This window comes from Oryx dammah, unplaced genomic scaffold (genome assembly GCF_014754425.2).
Source record: "Oryx dammah isolate SB20612 unplaced genomic scaffold, SCBI_Odam_1.1 HiC_scaffold_15, whole genome shotgun sequence".
In the NCBI taxonomy this organism is placed as follows: domain Eukaryota; kingdom Metazoa; phylum Chordata; class Mammalia; order Artiodactyla; family Bovidae; genus Oryx; species Oryx dammah.
Genome location: NW_024070199.1, coordinates 18,056,152 through 18,074,716, shown reverse-complemented (window position 1 = coordinate 18,074,716; position 18,565 = coordinate 18,056,152). Strand labels below are relative to the sequence as shown.

Below are 18,565 nucleotides of genomic sequence, written 5' to 3'. Positions count from 1 at the left end.
CAGGTTTCTCAAGAGACAGGTCATATGGTCTGTTATTCCCATCTCTTTCAGAATTGTCCACAGTTTATTGTGATCCACACAGTCAAAGGCTTTGGCATAGTCAACAAAGCAGAAATAGATGTTTTTCTGGAACTCCCTTGCTTTTTCCATGATCCAGCAGATGTTGGAAATTTGATCTCTGGTTCCTCTGCCTTTTCTAAAACCAGCTTGATCATCTGGAAGTTCATGGTTCACGTATTGCTGAAGCCTGGCTTGGAGAATTTTGAGCATTACTTTACTAGCGTGTGAGATGAGTGCAATTGTGCAGTAGTTTGAGCATTCTTTGGTATTGCCTTTCTTTGGGATTGGAATGAAAACTGACTTTTTCCAGTCCTGTGGCCACTGCTGAGTTTTCCAAATTTTCTGGCATATTGAGTGCAGCACTTTCACAGCATAATCTTCCAGGATTTGAAATAGCTCCACTGGAATTCCATCACCTCCACTAGCTTTGTTCGTAGTGATGCTTTCTAAGGCCCACTTGACTTCACATTCCAGGATGTCTGGCTCTAGGTGAGTGATCACACCACCGTGATTATCTGGGTTATGAAGCTCTTTTTTGCACAGTTCTTCTGTGTATTCTTGCCACCTCTCCTTAATATCTTCTGCTTCTGTTAGGTCCATACCATTTCTGTCCTTTATCGAGCCCATCTTTGCATGAAATGTTCCCTTGGTATCTCTAATTTTCTTGAAGAGATCTCTAGTCTTTCCCATTCTGTTCTTGTCCTCTATTTCTTTGCATTGATCGCTGAGGAAGGCTTTCGTATCTCTCCTTCTATTCTTTGGAACTCTGCATTCAGATGCTTATGTTGCCTTTTCTCCTTTGCTTTTCACTTCTCTTCTTTTCACAGCTCTTTGTAAGGCCTCCTCAGACAGCCATTTTGCTTTTTTGCGTTTCTTTTCCATGGGGATGGTCTTCATCCCTGTCTCCTGTACAGTATCACAAACCTCTGTCCATAGTTCATCAGGCACTCTATCAGATCTAGGCCCTTAAATCTATTTCTCATTTCCATTGTATAATCATAAGGGATTTGATTTAGGTCATACCTGAATGGTCTAGTGGTTTTCCCCACTTTCTTCAATTTATTTCTGAATTTGGTAATAAGGAGTTCATGATCTGGGCCACAGTCAGCTCCTGGTCTTGTTTTTGCTGACTGTATAGAGCTTCTCCATCTTTGGCTGCAAAGAATATAATCAATCTGATTTTGGTGTTGACCATCTGGTGATGTCCATGTGTAGAGTCTTCCCTTGTGTTGTTGGAAGAGGGTGTTTGCTATGACCAGTGAATTTTCTTGGCAAAACTCTATTAGCTTTTGCCCTGCTTTATTTTGTATTCCAAGGCCAAATTTGCCTGTTACTCCAGGTGTTTCCTGACTACCTACTTTTGCATTCCAGTCCCCTACAATGAAAAGGACATCTTTTGGGGGTGTTAGTTCTAAAAGGTCTTGTAGGTCTTCATAGAACCATTCAACTTCAGCTTCTTCTTACTGGTTGGGGCATAGGCTTGGATTACCGTGATATTGAATGGCTTGCCTTGGAAACAAATAGAGATCATTCTGTCATTTTTGTCATATTGCTTCAAATAAACATACTGAAATTACAATTCTTAATTAACACATCCATTTCTCTGGCTCCTTGCCTGAATCACTGACTTCACAGAGCTCAATATTCTAGGTTATCTTGCATGAGTTTTTTTTTATCTCCACAGCTTCCTGGTTTTTTGTTTGGGCTGATCTGGATCTTCGTTGCTGCACTTAGGCTTTCTCTAGTTGCAATGAGTGTGGTACTCGGGCTTCTATGTGGAGCTTCTCTTGTTGTAGAGCACAGGTTCTAGGCTCAAGGGCTTCAGTGGCTGCAGCACACGGGCTCAGTAGTTGTGGAACACACACACAGGCTTAGTGGTTCTGTGCAGCCTGTGGAATCTTCCCAGACCAGGGATCAAACCTGTGTCCCCTGCATTGGCAGGCAGATTCTTACCCACTGCACCACCAGGGAATTCCTTAACTCCCTAGTTTGATTATCCCTTTTCACCTTCACTGCCTCTCCTCTAGTATTACCTGATGGTACTGGGACTACCATTTTTATTCTTTCATATACCATTTCCACTTTATCCCAAGGTCTTTCCTTGGACTTAATAACAGTGATAATAATAACAATAACATAAGCAATCATGATAATGATGAGAACAACTAACATTAATGAGAATTTAAAGGAGCTAAGGAAGTGTCTGAAGCACTTTAAGGATATTTTCACAGCTTATCCTCACAACAGCTCTACTAGACAGGTACATTAGAAGTTCTTAAACCACTTCCACTAAACTGAGGTTCTTAATCCCTTCTGGGAACCTGACTGATAGATGTTTTGGCCTGCTCCAGGATGCCCATAAGGTGAGCTGTACAGTCACCAAGAATCAGTTATCCTTACTACCCAAATGGCTTAGAACAGTTGTACCAGTTGTTAACAACTATGCAGTATAATTCAGTGTTACTAAAATCTGTAAAGTCTGAGTTTAAAAAGTATGTCATTTGAAGGAAACTAAATCAGTGTTTTGAAAATCTTGTTGAAGACAGAAAAGGTCATTAAAATAGTGAGCTGCAATTGACTTAGGTGTGAGAGAAACACTAAGAGATGGGGTAGAGGAGGATTCTAAAAATCTGTATGGCTTCCTCATTCCAGTCATTTCTCCAAATGACTTCAAGTTCTTGTGTTCTAAGGAAACAAAACTTAGAAATCATAACTGATTCATTAGGAAGTATACACAAGCAAGAGAATACAGAATTCAAGCAACTGAAACATACTCAAAGAAAAGACCTGAATCTATGTCAAAAGTTGAATGAATATTTTAAATTAAAATGTATGAGGTATGTGTGTGGTAGATTATTTATAAAAATGATCACAACATTCCTCCCCAAATGTAGATCTGTATGCAGTGTGACTCTGCTGTTCCTCTCTAATAAGAGCTTAAGTTTGTTTCTGTCCTGCCCCACCATGAATCTGGACTTGACCATGTGATTATCTTTGGCCAGTGAAACATTAGCAAACATCACAATGGGAGATCCTTAAAAAGGCACATGCACTGGGGCTTGCCTTTCTCACTGCTGAGAACCCAATGCCACCAGGCAAACTTGTGCAAAAAAGCTGGGATATATGTATACTTATGGCTGACTCATGTTGAGGTTTGACAGAAAACAGCAAAATTCTGTAAAGCAACTATCCTTCAATAAAAAATAAATTAATTTTTAAAAAAAATGCTGGCTTCCTTGATGATGAGTAACCAAATGAAGAAAGACTGTAGTCATCCCAGGTAAGATTCAAGAAATACGGATGAGGCCATCCTTGATCACCCAGTCTAAACAAACAGGCTGAGACCAGAGAAATCACTCAATCATCATACAGAATATGACAAATATTTGTCAGTTTTAAGTCATTAAGTATTAGATAGGGTTTTTAAACATAGTAAAATACTAATAGACCAATATATCATTTATCTCACAATTTCCCAATTAAAATATTTGAATTAACAGACTGATAAACGAAGAGGATTATGTTGGAAAAAATTGCTTCTTTGTGGTATTTTTATCCCCAATTTACAAATAAACAAGAAGCCCAGACAGGTTAAATAACACTTCCAAGTTCACACAACAGGTGGTAGGTAGAGCCAAGATTTGAACCTGCATATTCTAACTCAGAGTGCAGGCTGCTTAGGAAAGACCCTGGGATACTGACCCCACCTCCCTAAACAAATTGACCTTGGGTTCTTTTAAAAATCGCAAGCTAGGTGTAGAAAGAAGCTTTTTACTTACAACTTTTACACTCTTTGAATTTTGAATCACATGAATTTATTTTCAATTCAAGTATTAAAATGAAAAGTGTTACTTTGTAAAGTTTTATTTAATATAGCCAAAGAGACAACTTCAAAAAATAACTGATTTAGGGAGACAGAATTATGGAGGGGTATACTGCTTTCTAATTTACATATTTTTATAATTATTGAATTTTATATAAAAAACATGTTTACTTTGCAATCAATTTTTAAAAACAAAAATGTTAGAGAAGTTTATAGTACATACATGAAGCAGGATAGTATGGGGACAGACAAGTGGAGAGGCTTCACTTATACCAAGGGACCTGCCTTTTCGGTAGGTGGCCCTACCAAAAGCTGCCCAAAGCACCAAGGAAGAAGGTGCTTTACACTGCCACCATACGGCCTCAATACAGTTCTGGCCCTATGAGACTCTGCCCTCGGTCCTGATCACCTTGCACCTGCTCCTGACCCTGACCAAGTCAGAAACAAGGGCTACTGAGGCTGGAGGGATGGAGAAAGCAACCTAAAATATTTAGGTTTCTGTGCCTAAAGTTTTAACATTCAACGTAGTTAAGACTTCGGGTTATTTTGGACTAGACACTTTGATCCTGAATTGAGACTTTGGGGTCACTAATTGGTACTTTAAAAAACTTTTGCAGGGAAGACACAGAGTCTGTGTCTCTCCATACCTAAGATACTCACCAGACACTGGTGGAGACTCCCCACAATGAAGCGGACAGGAGAAGCCCCAGGGGTGATCAGGTACTAGACAGGGAGGAGTGGGGAAGGTCTAGACCAGGGGACTGTCAAGGCTGATGGGCTGCTGGGGGACAACGAGGCCTAGGTGGTGGGGGCACAGTTCAGGCACTAAAAGAGGAAGGCTTGCTTGGTAGGGAGAAGGAGGGATCCTTAGGGGTTCAGACGCCATCAGCAGAAGTACCTGAAGTTTCCCTTATACTTGTCCCCAGAGAGATCCCTGGGGCCCCAGGCCTGGTCCCTTGCCCTCAGGGGCTTCCTCCGACCTCTGGAGCCCTCTCCACCTTCTCAGCCAAACCCTCTGCACTGTGGGGCATCATCCACCTCCAGGGAACCCTCCACCCTTCAAGGCCCCCTCCACCCAGGGAGGTCCCTTAAGCATGAGACAGAGTGGGGAGAAGGAAAGGGCAGGCAGGCTGGAAGCAGCTTCCACAGGGTTTGAGGAGCAGGAAACTGCCTGGTGTTCCCCTACCCACTCAGCCCTAGGAACCTCCTGAGGCCCCATGCCCAGCCCTCTGCCCTCCAGGGCCTGGTTTCCTAGTCCCTCTGGGCAGTCCTGTGAGGTCCCCCTCATCCCTCCAGGGGCCCCATCAGCCCTCTGGACCAGGCCTTCCACCCCCTAAGACTCCCACACCTGCCCTCCAGGGCCCTCTCTTCTCTCTGGGACCCTTTCCTTCCTCCAGGTTAAGCCGTGTGCCCTCTGGAGCCCTCTGGGTACCCTCAGCCCACATAGGTCTGGCAGGCACAAGAAGGAGGGAAGAGGAGAAGGAGCCATTCCTGAAGGGGTAGCGTCCCTCAGGATGTGGAGGAACAAGAACGTGTCTAGTGTTCCCCTACCTCCTCAGCCCAGGGAGTCTCCTGGTGACCCAACCTGATCCTCCACAGCCCAGAACTGGAGGCACAGAATAGGCTTCCTTGGCTGGGTGGAGCGGGGGATGGTCCCCACCCCTACCCAGCACCTTTTCTGGAGGCAAGGGTCCTGAAAAAGGATGTTCAGTCAGTTCAGTTCAGTTCAGTTCAGTCACTCAGTCGTGTCCGACTCTGCGACCCCATGAATTGCAGCACATCAGGCCTCCCTGTCCATCACCAACTCCCGGACTTCACTCAAACTCATGTCCACGGAGTCGGTGATGCCATCCAGCCATCTCATCCTCTGTCATCCCCTTTTCTTCCTGCTCCCAATCCCTCTCAGCATCAGAGTCCTTTCCTATGAGTCAACTCTTCCCATGAGGTGGCCAAAATATTGGAGTTTCGGCTTTAGCATCACTCCTTCCAATGAACACCCAGGACTGATCTCCTTTAGAATGGACTGGTTGGGTCTCCTTGCAGTCCAAAGGACTCTCAGGAGTCTTCTCCAACACCACAGTTCAAAAGCATCAATTCTTTGACGCTCAGCTCTCTTCACCATCCAACTCTCACATCCATACATAACCATTGGAAAAACCATAGCCTTGACTAGACACACCTTTGTTGGCAAAGTAATGTCTCTGCTTTTCAATATGCTATCTAGGTTGGTCATAACTTTTCTTCCAAGGAGTAAGCGCCTTTTAATTTCATGGCTGCAATCATGATCTGCAGTGATTTTGGGGCCCCCAAAAATCAAGTCTGACACTGTTTCCACTGTTTCCCCATCTATTTCCCATGAAGTGATGGGACCAGGTGCCATGATCTTGGTTTTCTGAATGTAGAGCTTTAAGCCAACTTTTTCGCTCTCCCCTTTCACTTTCATCAAGAGGCTTTTTAGTTCCTCTTCACTTTCTGCCATAAGGGTGGTGTCATCTGCATATCTGAGGTTATTGAGATTTCTCCTGGCAATCTTGATTCCAGCTTGTGCTTCTTCCAGCCCAGCATTTCTCATGATGTACTCTGCATATAAGTTAAATAAGCAGGGTGACAATATACAGCCTTGACGTACTCCTTTTGCTATTTGGAACCAGTCTGTTGTTCCATGTCCAGTTCTAACTGTTGCTTCCTGACCTGCATACAGATTTCTCAAGAGGCAGGTTAGGTGGTCTGGTATTCCCATTTCTTTCAGAATTGTCCAGTTTATTGTGATTCACACAGTCAAAGGCTTTGGCATAGTCAATAAAGCAGAAATAGATGTTTTTCTGCAACTCTCTTGCTTTTTCCATGATCCAGTGGATGTTGGCAATATGATCTCTGGTTCTTCTGCCTTTTCTAAAACCAGCTTGAACATCTGGAAGTTCATGGTTCATGTATTGCTGAAGCCTGGCTTGGAGAATTTTGAGCATTACTTTACTAGCGTGTGAGATGAGTGCAATTGGGATTGGAATGAAAACTGATCTTTTCCAGTCCTGTGGCCACTGCTGAGTTTTCCAAATTTGCTGGCATATTAAGTGGAGCACTTTCACAGCATCATCTTTCAGGATTTGAAATAGCTCAACTGGAATTCCATTACCTCCACTAGCTTTGTTCATAGTGATGCTTTCTAAGGCCCACTTGACTTCACATTCCAGGATGTCTGGCTCTAGGTGAGTGATCACACCATCGTGAATATCTGAGTCATGCAGCTCTTTTTTGTACAGTTTTCCTGTGTATTCTTGCCACCTCTTCTTAATATCTTCTGCTTCTCTTAGGTCCAGACCATTTCTGTCCCTTATTGTGCTCATCTTTGCAGGAAATGTTCCCTTGGTATCTCTAATTTTCTTGAAGAGATCTCTAGTCTTTCCCATTCTGTTGTTTTCCTCTATTTCTTTGCATTGATCACTGAAGAAGGCTTTCATATCTCTCCTTGCTATTCTTTGGAACTCTGCATTCAGATGCTTATATCTTTCCTTTTCTCCTTTGCTTTTCACTTCTCTCTTTTCACAGTTCTTTGTAAGGCCTCCGCAGACAGCCATTTTACTTTTTTTGCATTTCTTTTCCATGGGGATGGTCTTGATCCCTGTCTCCTGTACAATGTCACAAACCTCCATCCATAGTTCATCAGGCACTCTATCTATCAGATCTAGTCCCTTAAATCTATTTCTCACTTCCACTGTATAATCATAAGTGATTTGATTTACAACATACCTGAATGGTCTAGTGGTTTTCCCTACATTCATCAATCTACCTAAATCTCACTCCAGCTGTTGTGCCACTGCTTAAACCCTTCCAAACCTAAGCTCCACCCTTCACAGCCCAGGATTTTTCTGCCCTTTTTTTTTTCCTGTTGTTGTTTTTTGTTTTCGTTTTTGTTTTTAAGGAAAACAAATAAAAGGAATCCAGATTGGAAAAGAAGAAGTAAAACTCTCTTTCTTTGCAGATGATATGATACTAGAAAATGCATAGAAAATCCTAAAGATGCCCCCAGAAAATTACTAGAGCTAATCAATGGACATAGTAAAATGGCAGGATATAAAATTTATATACAGAAATTCCTTGCATTAATATACACTAACAATGAAAAATCAAAAAAAAAAAGAAATTAAGGAAACAATCCCATTCACCATTCACCATTGTAACAAAAATTATCAAATACCTAGGAATAAACCTAACTAAAGAGACAAGAGATTTGTATGCAGAAAACTATGAGACACTGATGAAAGAACTTGAAGATGGCACAGATGAAAAGATATACCATGCTCTTGGATTAGAAGAATTAATATTGTGAAAATGACAAAAGCAATCTACAGAGTCAAAACAATCCGTATCAAACTACCAATGTATTCATCACAGAACTAGAGCAAAAAAAATCATAAAAGATCCCAAATAGTGAAAATAATCTTCAGAAAGAAAAATGGAACTGGAAGAATCAAATCAACCTTTCTGACTTCAGTCTATACTACAAACCTACAGTCATCCAGACAAAGATGGTACTGGCACAAAAACAGAAATACAGACCAAGGGAACAAAATAAAAAGGCCAGAGATAAACTCATGCACCTGTAGGCACCTTAACTTTGACAAAAGAGGCAAGAATATACAATGAAGAAAACACAATCTCTTCAGTAAGTGGTACTGGGAAAACTGGACAGCTACATGTAACAGAAAGAAACTGGAGCACCTCCTACCTAACACTATACAGAAAAATAAACTCAAAATGGATTAAAAGATTTAAATATAAGGCCATAAACTGTAAAGCTCCTAGAGAATAACATACACAGCACACTCCTTGACATAAATCAGAGCAAGATACTCTGTGAACCACCTCCTAGAATAATGGAAATAAAAACAAAAATAAACAAATGGGGTCTAATTAAACTTAAAAGATTTTTTTAAAGCAAAGGAAACTGTAAATAAAATGAAAAGAAAACCCTCAGAATGGGAGAAATTAAAAGAAAATGAATCAACTGACAAAAATCTCCAAAATATATAAGCAGCTTATACAGATCAATACCAGAGAAACAAACAACCCAACTAAAAAATGAGCAGAAGACATAAGCAGACATTTCTCCAAAGAAGACATACAGATGGTTATTAAACACATAAAAAGATGTTCAACAATGCTCATTATTAGAGAAATCCAAATCAATACTACAATGGGGTATCACCTCACAGCAGTCAGAAGGGCTATCATCAAACTATAAATGTTGGAGAGGGTGTGAAGAAAAGAAAACCCTCTCGCACTGTTGGTAGGAATGTAAATTGGTACAGGCACTATGGAGAATAGTATGTAGATTCCTTAAAAAACTAGGAATAAAACTACCACATGACCCAATAATCTCACTACTGGGCATATAGCCTGAGAAAAATCACAATTGAAAAAGATACAGGTACCCCAATGTTCATCACAGCACTATTCACAATGATAGCACATGGAAGCAACCTAGATGTCCATCAATAAAATGAATGGATAAAGAAATTGTGGTACATACATACAATGGAATATTACTCAGCCATAAAAAGGAATGGATTTGAGTCAGTTCTAATGTGGTGAATGAACTAAGGGTCTATTATACAGAGTGAAGTAAATCAGAAGGAGAAAAACAAATAACATGTATTAAAGCATATATAAATGCTGGGCTGGAAGAAGCACAAGCTGGAATCAAGATTGCTGGGAGAAATGTCAGTAAGCTCAGATATGCAGATGACACCACCCTTATGGCAGAAAGTGAAGAGGAACTAAAAAGCCTCTTGATGAAAGTGAAAGTAGAGAGTGAAAAAGTTGGCTTAAAGCTCAACATTCAGAAAACTAAGATCATGGCATCTGGTCCCATCACTTCATGGGAAATAGATGGGGAAACAGTGGAAACAGGGTCAGACTTTATTTTGGGGGGCTCCAAAATCACTGCATATGGTGATTGCAGCCATGAAATTAAAAGGCACTTACTCCTTGGAAGAAAAGTTATGACCAACCTAGATAGCATATTCAAAAGCAGAAACATTACTTTGCCAACAAAGGTCCATCTAGTCAAGGCTATGGTTTTTCCAGTGGTCATGTATGGATGTGAGAGTTGGACGGTGAAGAAAGCTGAGCACTGAAGAATTGATGCTTTTGAACTGTGGTGTTGGAGAAGACTCTTGAGAGTCCCTTGGACTGCAAGTAGATCCAACCAGTCCATTCTAAAGGAGATCAGTCCTGGGTGTTCTTTGGAAGGAATGACGCTAAAGCTGAAACTCTAGTACTTTGGCCACCTCATGCGAAGAGTTGACTCATTGGAAAAGACTCTGATGCTGGGAGGGACTGGGGGCAGTAGGACAAGGGGATGACAGAGGATGAGATGGCTTGATGGCATCATGGACTCAATGGACGTGAGTCTGAGTGAACTCCGGGAGATGGTGATGGATAGGGAGGCCTGGCATGCTGCGATTCATGGGGTCGCAAAAGTCAGACACAACTGAGCGAGTGATCTGAACTGAACTGATATATGGAATGTAGAAAGATGGTACTGATCAACCTATTTGCAGAGCAGCAATGGAGACACAGACATACAGAACAGATTTATGGGCACAGTGGGGGAAGGGGAGGAAGGGGCAAATTGAAAAAGCTGAAACATTACCATATGTAAAATAGACAGCCAGTGGAATTTGCTGTATGACACAGGGAGCTCAAATCCGGTGCTCTGTGATAATCTAGAGGGCTGGGATGGGGTGAGAGGTGGGAGGGAGGTCCCAAGGGAAGGGGACATATGCATACCTATGGCTAATTCATGCTGATGTATGGCAGAAACTAACACAATATTGTAAAGCAACTATCCAACATTTAAAAATAAATTTAAGTAAAAAAATAAAATATATCAGTCAGGATAGTTTAAAGTACGTTTCAGTAATAAAGCAAGACAAAAATTTCAATGAAAAAAGTCTACAACAAATTCTGGAGAGGATGTGGAGAAAAGGCAACCTTCTTGCACTGTTGTTGGGAATGTAAACTGACACAGCCACTATGGAGAACAATATGGAGACTCCTTAAAATACTAGGATAAAACTACCATATGATCCAGCAATTGCACTACAAGGCATATACCAAATTCAAAACCTGACAAAATCATAATTCAAAAAGACACATGTACCCCAATGTTCACTGTAGCACTGTCTGTAATAGCTGGGACATGGAAGAAACCTAGATGTCCATCAACAAATGAATGGATGAAGAAGTTATGTTACATACAAAACAATGGAACATTACTCAGCCATAAAATGGAATACATTTGAGTCAGCTGTAGTGAGGCAGATGAACCTAGAGCCTATTATTATTATACAGAGTGAAGTAAGTCAGAAAGAAAAAAAAAAACAAATATCATACATTAATGCATACACATGGAATCTAGAAAAATGGTACTGATGAATCTATCTGCAGGGCAGGAATAGAGGTGCAGAAATAGAGAACAAATTTGTGGGCACAGTCGGGGAAGGGGAGGGTGGGATGAATGAGAAAGTAGCACTTAAACATATATACTTAAAGTTGCCCTAACTCAAAAAATAATAATAATAATAATAAACATATATATTACCATTTGTAAAACAGATAACTAATGATGGGAAGTTGCTGTAAAACACTGGGTGCTCAACCCAGTGCTCTGTGACGACCTAGAGGGGTGGGGTGGGGTGAGGTTGTAGGTGAGAGGGACGTTCAAGAGGGAGGGGACATATGCATATCTATGGCTTGATTCACACTGTTGTATAAAAGAAACCAATACAACATTGCAAAGCAATTATCCTCCAATTAAAAAAAAAATAACCTATCTAAGAGTGACTAAAAAAGCTATGGGATCTGAGTGAGATCTCATCCAGGGAAGGGAAAGACCTAGCTCAGAGCAATTTAAACAGCCAGTGGAGAGAAACTGTTTTCTGATGCTGACTGTCCCACTCAGTCTACACAGTCTATACCAATTAGAAAAACAGGCTCTGCAGTGATTAAGTGGTTAGGTAAGGTTCCCTCCACAAGTAATAAGTGAAGGGATTTAGCTGGGATTACAACTGAAGACTTCAGGTCCTCAATTCTCTGGCCACAGCAGTAGCAGGACAGAAGAGAAAATCAAACTAGGTGGCTTGCTTATTTTTTCAAAAGCATTTTGCTTAGGACACACAGTGCTTACTTTGGAATCAAGCGCACTGGGTTTTCTCCCCACACCTCATGCCACTGTCATTGTTGCCATGCCTTCAGGAAAGTGAGGCTGCAGTAACACACCTCTGGAGTCAGACTTCATTCTGAATCTTGCATCATGTGATGCTTCATATTCTCCACAAGGATACTCCCAGTGGCTAACTCAGAGGTTTAAAAACTACATAATGCATGAAAGGCACATTGTGAGGATTCAATAAACAGCAATTAATATACCAATATTAATTTCCCCCTGAAAATCACAGAAGGATCTGGGTGAGAGAAGGGAGAATGGCACATCTCCAATCTCACATAAGTCTCTGTCTTAAGTAGCTACCCTGGGGAGTGCATAATGGGCAATGTCAGGGTTGGTGGGGGACAGAGACTCCTATTGTACCAGACTTGGAAGGACAATCGGGACAACCAGCTCACCATGAAGTAGGAAGGTTGAGTCATCTCATTCAGGACCTGAATATTGTCTGTGGTCACGGAGGGAATCCTGGAGCACCAGGCCAGTGAGAAGAGCCAAGGTTCATTGACAAGATATAAGTTGATGCTGATGTTAGCTGCTCTATATTCTCTAGAGAAAACAAAAAAGAACCCACAGGAGACTCAGAGTTAATCTCACTCTCATCATCTAAGAGGGAAACAGTCACTACATTTGAGAAAGGATGTTGCCTACATCACCAGAAGTAGGTGATAGTAGGACAACCTATGATATGACATGCAGAATTAGCTCATATTGCAATGAGATAAAGGACTGAATTTAATACCTTTGCTACTATGCCAGTAGTAGTATTTTAGTAAATTGGCTTCCTCAAGGAAAGAAAAGTGAAGGAGGGAAGAAAGGAGGGGAGAGAGGGAGGGAGGAAGGTAGGAAAGAGAAGGGGGGGAGGGAAAAAAAGGTAAGTCCTAACAAATTCCTAATGGAACTTGTCAATTTCCATGGTATAAATATTCAAAATTTGCTCCCAGAAGCTGATATGCACCAGCTCCAGTACACTATTGGGCAGCAAATGTACTTACTTCCATCAGAGCACTTACTGTCCTCTACTCTATGTGCCTTCCTATCAATCTTCTCTACTTAACTGTAAGCAAATTAAAAGCAAAGACCATGTCTTACTCAACTCTGAATATTCAGTGCATGCATGCTAAGTCACTTTAGTCCTGTCTGTCTGTGACCTTTTGGACTATAGCCCACTAGGCTCTACTGTCCATGGGATTCCCCAGACAAGAATACTGGAGTGGATTGTCATGCCCTCCTCCATGGTATGTTCTCAACCCAGGGATAGAAAATGCATCTCTTAAGTCCCCTGCATTGGCAGGTGGGTTCTTTACCACTAATGCTACCTGGGAACCCTCTGTATATCCAGTGGTGGTGGTGATGGTTTACATACCATAATACCTGTCTGCAGAAATAGTTAAATGAAGGAATTAATAAATGAATACTAATTTGGTGAATATTTAAATTTCAAATATAAAAAAACTTCACAAGCATGAGTAGAGGGGATGGAACACAGTACTTTCCAATGGCAGAATGAAATGTCAGTAAATATTTGTGTACTATCTGTAGAAACAGTAGAAGAACATCAAGTCAAGTTGTCATTAGAGATTAAATTTCTCAGAAAATACATCATGTAAGTGCCTTTTTAACCCTGAGATGTTATAACATACTGAAAACAGCTCTGCACAAGCCTGGGGTTGAATTCCAGCACTATCACATAATAGCTTGGCAATTTCTTAGGCTCAGTGTATAAACTATAAATAAAAATAACCATACAGCCTTTACAGGAGTGCTTGCAATTAGTTACCCAAAATGTTAGACTGTGTCTAAGAAAATTCTACAGATCATTTAAAAATAAATGTATCATGGATTGGAAGAATCAATATAGTGAAAATGAGTATAATACCCAAAGCAATCTATAGATTCAATGCAATCCCTATCAAGCTACCAACAGTATTTTTCACAGAGCTAGAACAAATAATTTCAGTTTGTAGGGAAATACAAAAAAACTCGAATAGCCAAAGCAATCTTGAGAAAGAAGAATGGAATTGGAGGAATCAACCTGCCTGACTTCAGGCTCTACTACTAAGCCACAGTCATCAAGACAGTATGGTACTGGCACAAAGACAGAAATATAGATCAATAGAACAAAATAGAAAGCCCAGAGATAAATCCACACACCTATGGACACCCTATCTTTGACAAAGGAGGCAACAATATACAAGGGAGAAAAGACAATCTCTTTAACAAGTGGTGCTGGGAAAACTAGTCAACCACTTGTAGAAGAATGAAACTAGAACAATTTCTAACACCATACACAAAAATAAACTCAAAATGGATTAAAGATCTAAATGTAAGACAAGAAACTATAAAACTCCTAGAGGAGAACATAGGCAAAACACTCTCTGACATAAATCACAGCAGGATCCTCTATGACCCACCTTCTAGAATATTGGAAATAAAAGCAAAAATAAACAAATGGGATCTAATTAAAATTAAAAGCTTCTGCACAACAAAGGAAACTATAAGCAAGGTGAAAAGACAACCTTCAAAATGGGAGAAAATAATAGCAAATGAAACAACTGACAAAGAACTAATCTCAAAAATACACAAGCAACTCCTACAGCTCAATTCCAGAAAAATAAACAACCCAATAAAAAATGGGCCAAAGAACTATACAGACATTTCTCCAAAGAAGATATATGGATGGCTAACAAACACATGAAAAGATGCTCAACATCACTCATTATCAGAGAAATGCAAATCAAAACCACAATGAGGTGCCATTTCACGCCAGTCAGAATGGCTGCGATCCAAAAGTCTACAAGCAATAAGTGTTGGAGAGGGTGTGGAGAAAAGGGAACTCTCTTACACTGTTGGTGGGAATGCAAACTAGTAATACAGCCACTATGGAGAACAGTGTGGAGATTCCTTAAAAAACTGGAAATAGAACTGCCTTATGACCCAGCAATCCCACTGCTGGGCATACACACTGAGGAAACCAGAACTGAAAGAGACATGTGTACCCCAGTGTTCATCACAGCACTGTTTATAACACCCAGGACATGGAAACAACCTCGATGTCCATCAGCAGACGAATGGATAAGAAAGCTGTGGTACATATACACAATGGAATATTCCTCGGCCATTAAAAAGAATACATTTGAATCAGTTCTAATGAGGTGGATGAAACTGGAGCCTATTATACAGAGTGAAGTAAGCCAGAAAGAAAAACAGCAATACAGTATACTAACGCATGTATATGGAATTTAGAAAGATGGTAATGATAACCCTGTATGCGAGACAGCAAAAGAGACACAGATGTATAGAACAGTCTTTTGGACTCCGTGGGAGAGGGAGATGGTGGGATGATTTGGGAGAATGGCATTGAAACATGTATAATATCATATATTAAATGAAAAAAAATAATAATAAAATCCCATTCAAAAAAATAAATAAAATTTTTTTTAAAAGACACAAAGCAGTTCAAAGACAAAGAACATAAAAAAAGAAATGCCACAGAAACATTAATTATAAGAAAGCCAGTGTGGCAATATTAATAAAAGCAATCTTTAGGCAAGAATTATAACCAGAGAGAAGGGACATTTCAAAATGAAAGGATGGTAATAAATCCATGAAAAAAATCTAGCAATTCTAAATGCAAATACACCTTAAAAAAAGAGTTTAAAATATGAGAAGCCAAACAACCACAATAATCACAATAACAACAACAAACACAGCCAAAGGGAGAAATACAGAAATCAACAGTCAGCTGGAAATATTACATCCCCTTTTCTACAACTGACAGATGAGGCACAAGAAGCCCTTAATTTCTCTCTGACTGAAGAGGTTGCTCCCAGAAGGAAGAAGGAAGAAGTCATGGTCTAATCTCCTTGTCAACATGATATCTACATCTTTTCTAAATAGGACAATAATATTTGCTAGAAAGAGAGATCTTTATATATAGAATATGTTCTTTAATGGATGTTCCTGGTTGATTACTTTTTATTATATATTTTGTAAATAAACACAGAATGTGGATTTATGAGGTATGGGTCCCTGGACAAGGTCACAAAAGCTATGCAAGTCTCTGGGAGTATTAAATGCAGATGTTTTATAACTCAAATGTTCTCCTTCAACGTGAAATAACCCCATAAAAACACATTTGGAGCCTGTATCTATTACTGTGGGCCATAGGGAATGTGTCCAATAAAGGAAGAAACCTGCAAAGTTGAAATCAATGTCTCTGACCTCTCCTTGCTTTGAGCCTCCTGACTGCCTTCTGTATCTTTGAAATTAATAATAAAACTTAATAGTAAGTTCTCTGATGTGTATAAGTTTGATTTGAAACCTAATGCTTTGTGTTAACTCCACAGAAAAAGGAGGAGGAAAATGCAGTATAAAATACTTAAAAAGACTATTAACCAATTTAAATTGTATATTTTGGAAATTAAACCCACCCCTGTTGGAATCATTTGTGGTTATTTTTTCCCAGTCTGTAGGTTGTCGTTTTGTATTCTTTATGGTTTCCTTTGCTGTGCAAAAGCTTTTAAGTTTCATTAGGCCACTTGATTTTCTAATAGGACTCAGGATATGACTGATCCTTCTTAAAGTCTGATGTCAGCTGATCCTATTCCCATATAACTATGGCCAAGGAATAACTTTTAAAAATTACCAGTAAAAGAATTAACACTGGGGAATCTGTCAAACCTATATTTAAACCTCAGTGTGGTTCCCCACTGACCAACTATATGGACTTTGGGGAAATATTAACACCTAACCTCCCTGAACTTTTCCTCATTAGAGATAAGATTTCCTATTTGAAACATAGGGAGTGATGCTAATTTATAGGGCACAGCATGTAACGATGGTGATGATGAAACAACAGGTAACATTTACTGTGTTCATATATTTGCCCATCATTTTGCTCTGTGCATATATGTAGTATGTCACTTAATCTTTTAACCACTCCATCAGGTTATCGTTATCCTTAATTTACAAATGAGAAAACTGATTATTAAAACTTGTCCAAAGTCACACTTGTAGCTGATGAGTAAGCCAGAATTTTAAAAAGAGCCTGTGGTTAACCAATAGAACTTGACACATAATAAAGGCTCAGTAAGTGAAAGTTATTATAATTATTTTTCAACTACTAGATTAATCTAAATTATGATTAGCAGAGAAAGAAATCACCTTGGAATCATTTTTTCTTTGATAAAAAGTAAAAAGGAATAGACATACATTCAAAACAGAGGAATAGTTGGGCAAAGAAAAATCTTCTAAATAGGAAAGAGAGGTAAAACATGTATAATTTTCTAATGTTGAAAGAAAAAAATATATAATTTTATGATCAACTGCCCCATAGCCCAAGAGGCTGGAAAAGCCAGAACATGAAAAGAGGTAAATCCAATAGCCTAGCTCATGACTTGAGATACAAAAATGAATCTAGAGGAATTTCTGTAGCTCAAAGAGATTTTGGAGATAGGGAGATACATATGTATATCTGGACAAAACACATATATATGTTCAGTCTCTGAAGCATTTAGAATCATCTGAAAAGAACTTTCAGATATACAAGCTGGATTTAGAAAAGGCAGAGGAACCAGAGATCAAATTGCCAACATCTGCTGGATCACAGAAAAAGCAAAAGAATTCCAGAAAAACATCTACTTCTGCTTTATTAATTATGTTAAAGCCTTTGACTGAGTGGATCACAAAAAACTGTGGAAAATTCTTCAAGACATGGGAATACCAGACCATCTAACCTGCCTCCTGAGAAACTTGTACGTGGGTCAAGAAGCAACAGTTAGAACCACACATGGAACAATGGACTGGTTTCAAATTGGGAAAGGAGTATGTCAAGTCTGTATACTGTCACCCTGCTTATTTAACTTAATGCAGCCTATCATGCAAAATGCCAGACTGGATGAAGCACAAGCAGGAACCAAGATTGCTGAGAAAAATATCAACAACCTCAGATATTCAGATGACACCACTCCAATGGCAGAAAATAAAGATGAACTAAACAGCCTCTTGATGAGGGTGAAAGAGGAAAGTGAAAAAGCTAGCTTAAAACTCAACATTATTGAAACATGTATACTATCATGTAAGAAACAAATCGCCAGTCTATGTCCGATGTAGGATACAGCATGCTTGGGGCTGGTGCACGGGGATGACCCAGAGAGATGTTATGGGGAGAGAGGTGGGAGGGGGGTTCATGTTTGGGAACGCATGTACACCCATGGTGGATTCATGTCAATGTATGGCAAAACCAATACAGAATTGTAAAGTAAAATAAAAATAAATAAATAAATAAATTTTTAAAAAATTACATCCATGAATGGAAAACAAGCAAATAAATAAATAAATAAATAACCCTATGCTTCAAAAAAAAAAAAAATACTAAGGTTACGGTTTCCCATCCCATCACTTCATGACAAATAGATGGGGAAAAAGTGGAAACACGCTGATTTTATTTTATT

At 39.6% G+C, this 18,565-nt stretch overlaps 1 protein-coding gene across 1 annotated transcript in view; it reads right to left on the bottom strand.

Annotated features, from left to right (window-relative positions):
* LOC120874859 (glycerophosphodiester phosphodiesterase domain-containing protein 4-like) overlaps positions 1-18,565 on the bottom strand; it is a 150,170-nt gene that overhangs the window by 12,834 nt on the left and 118,771 nt on the right. The window contains exon 13 of the mRNA XM_040256547.1: positions 12,477-12,659. Coding sequence (XP_040112481.1) covers positions 12,477-12,659 — 183 coding nt within the window. The remainder of the gene's footprint in view (positions 1-12,476; positions 12,660-18,565) is intronic.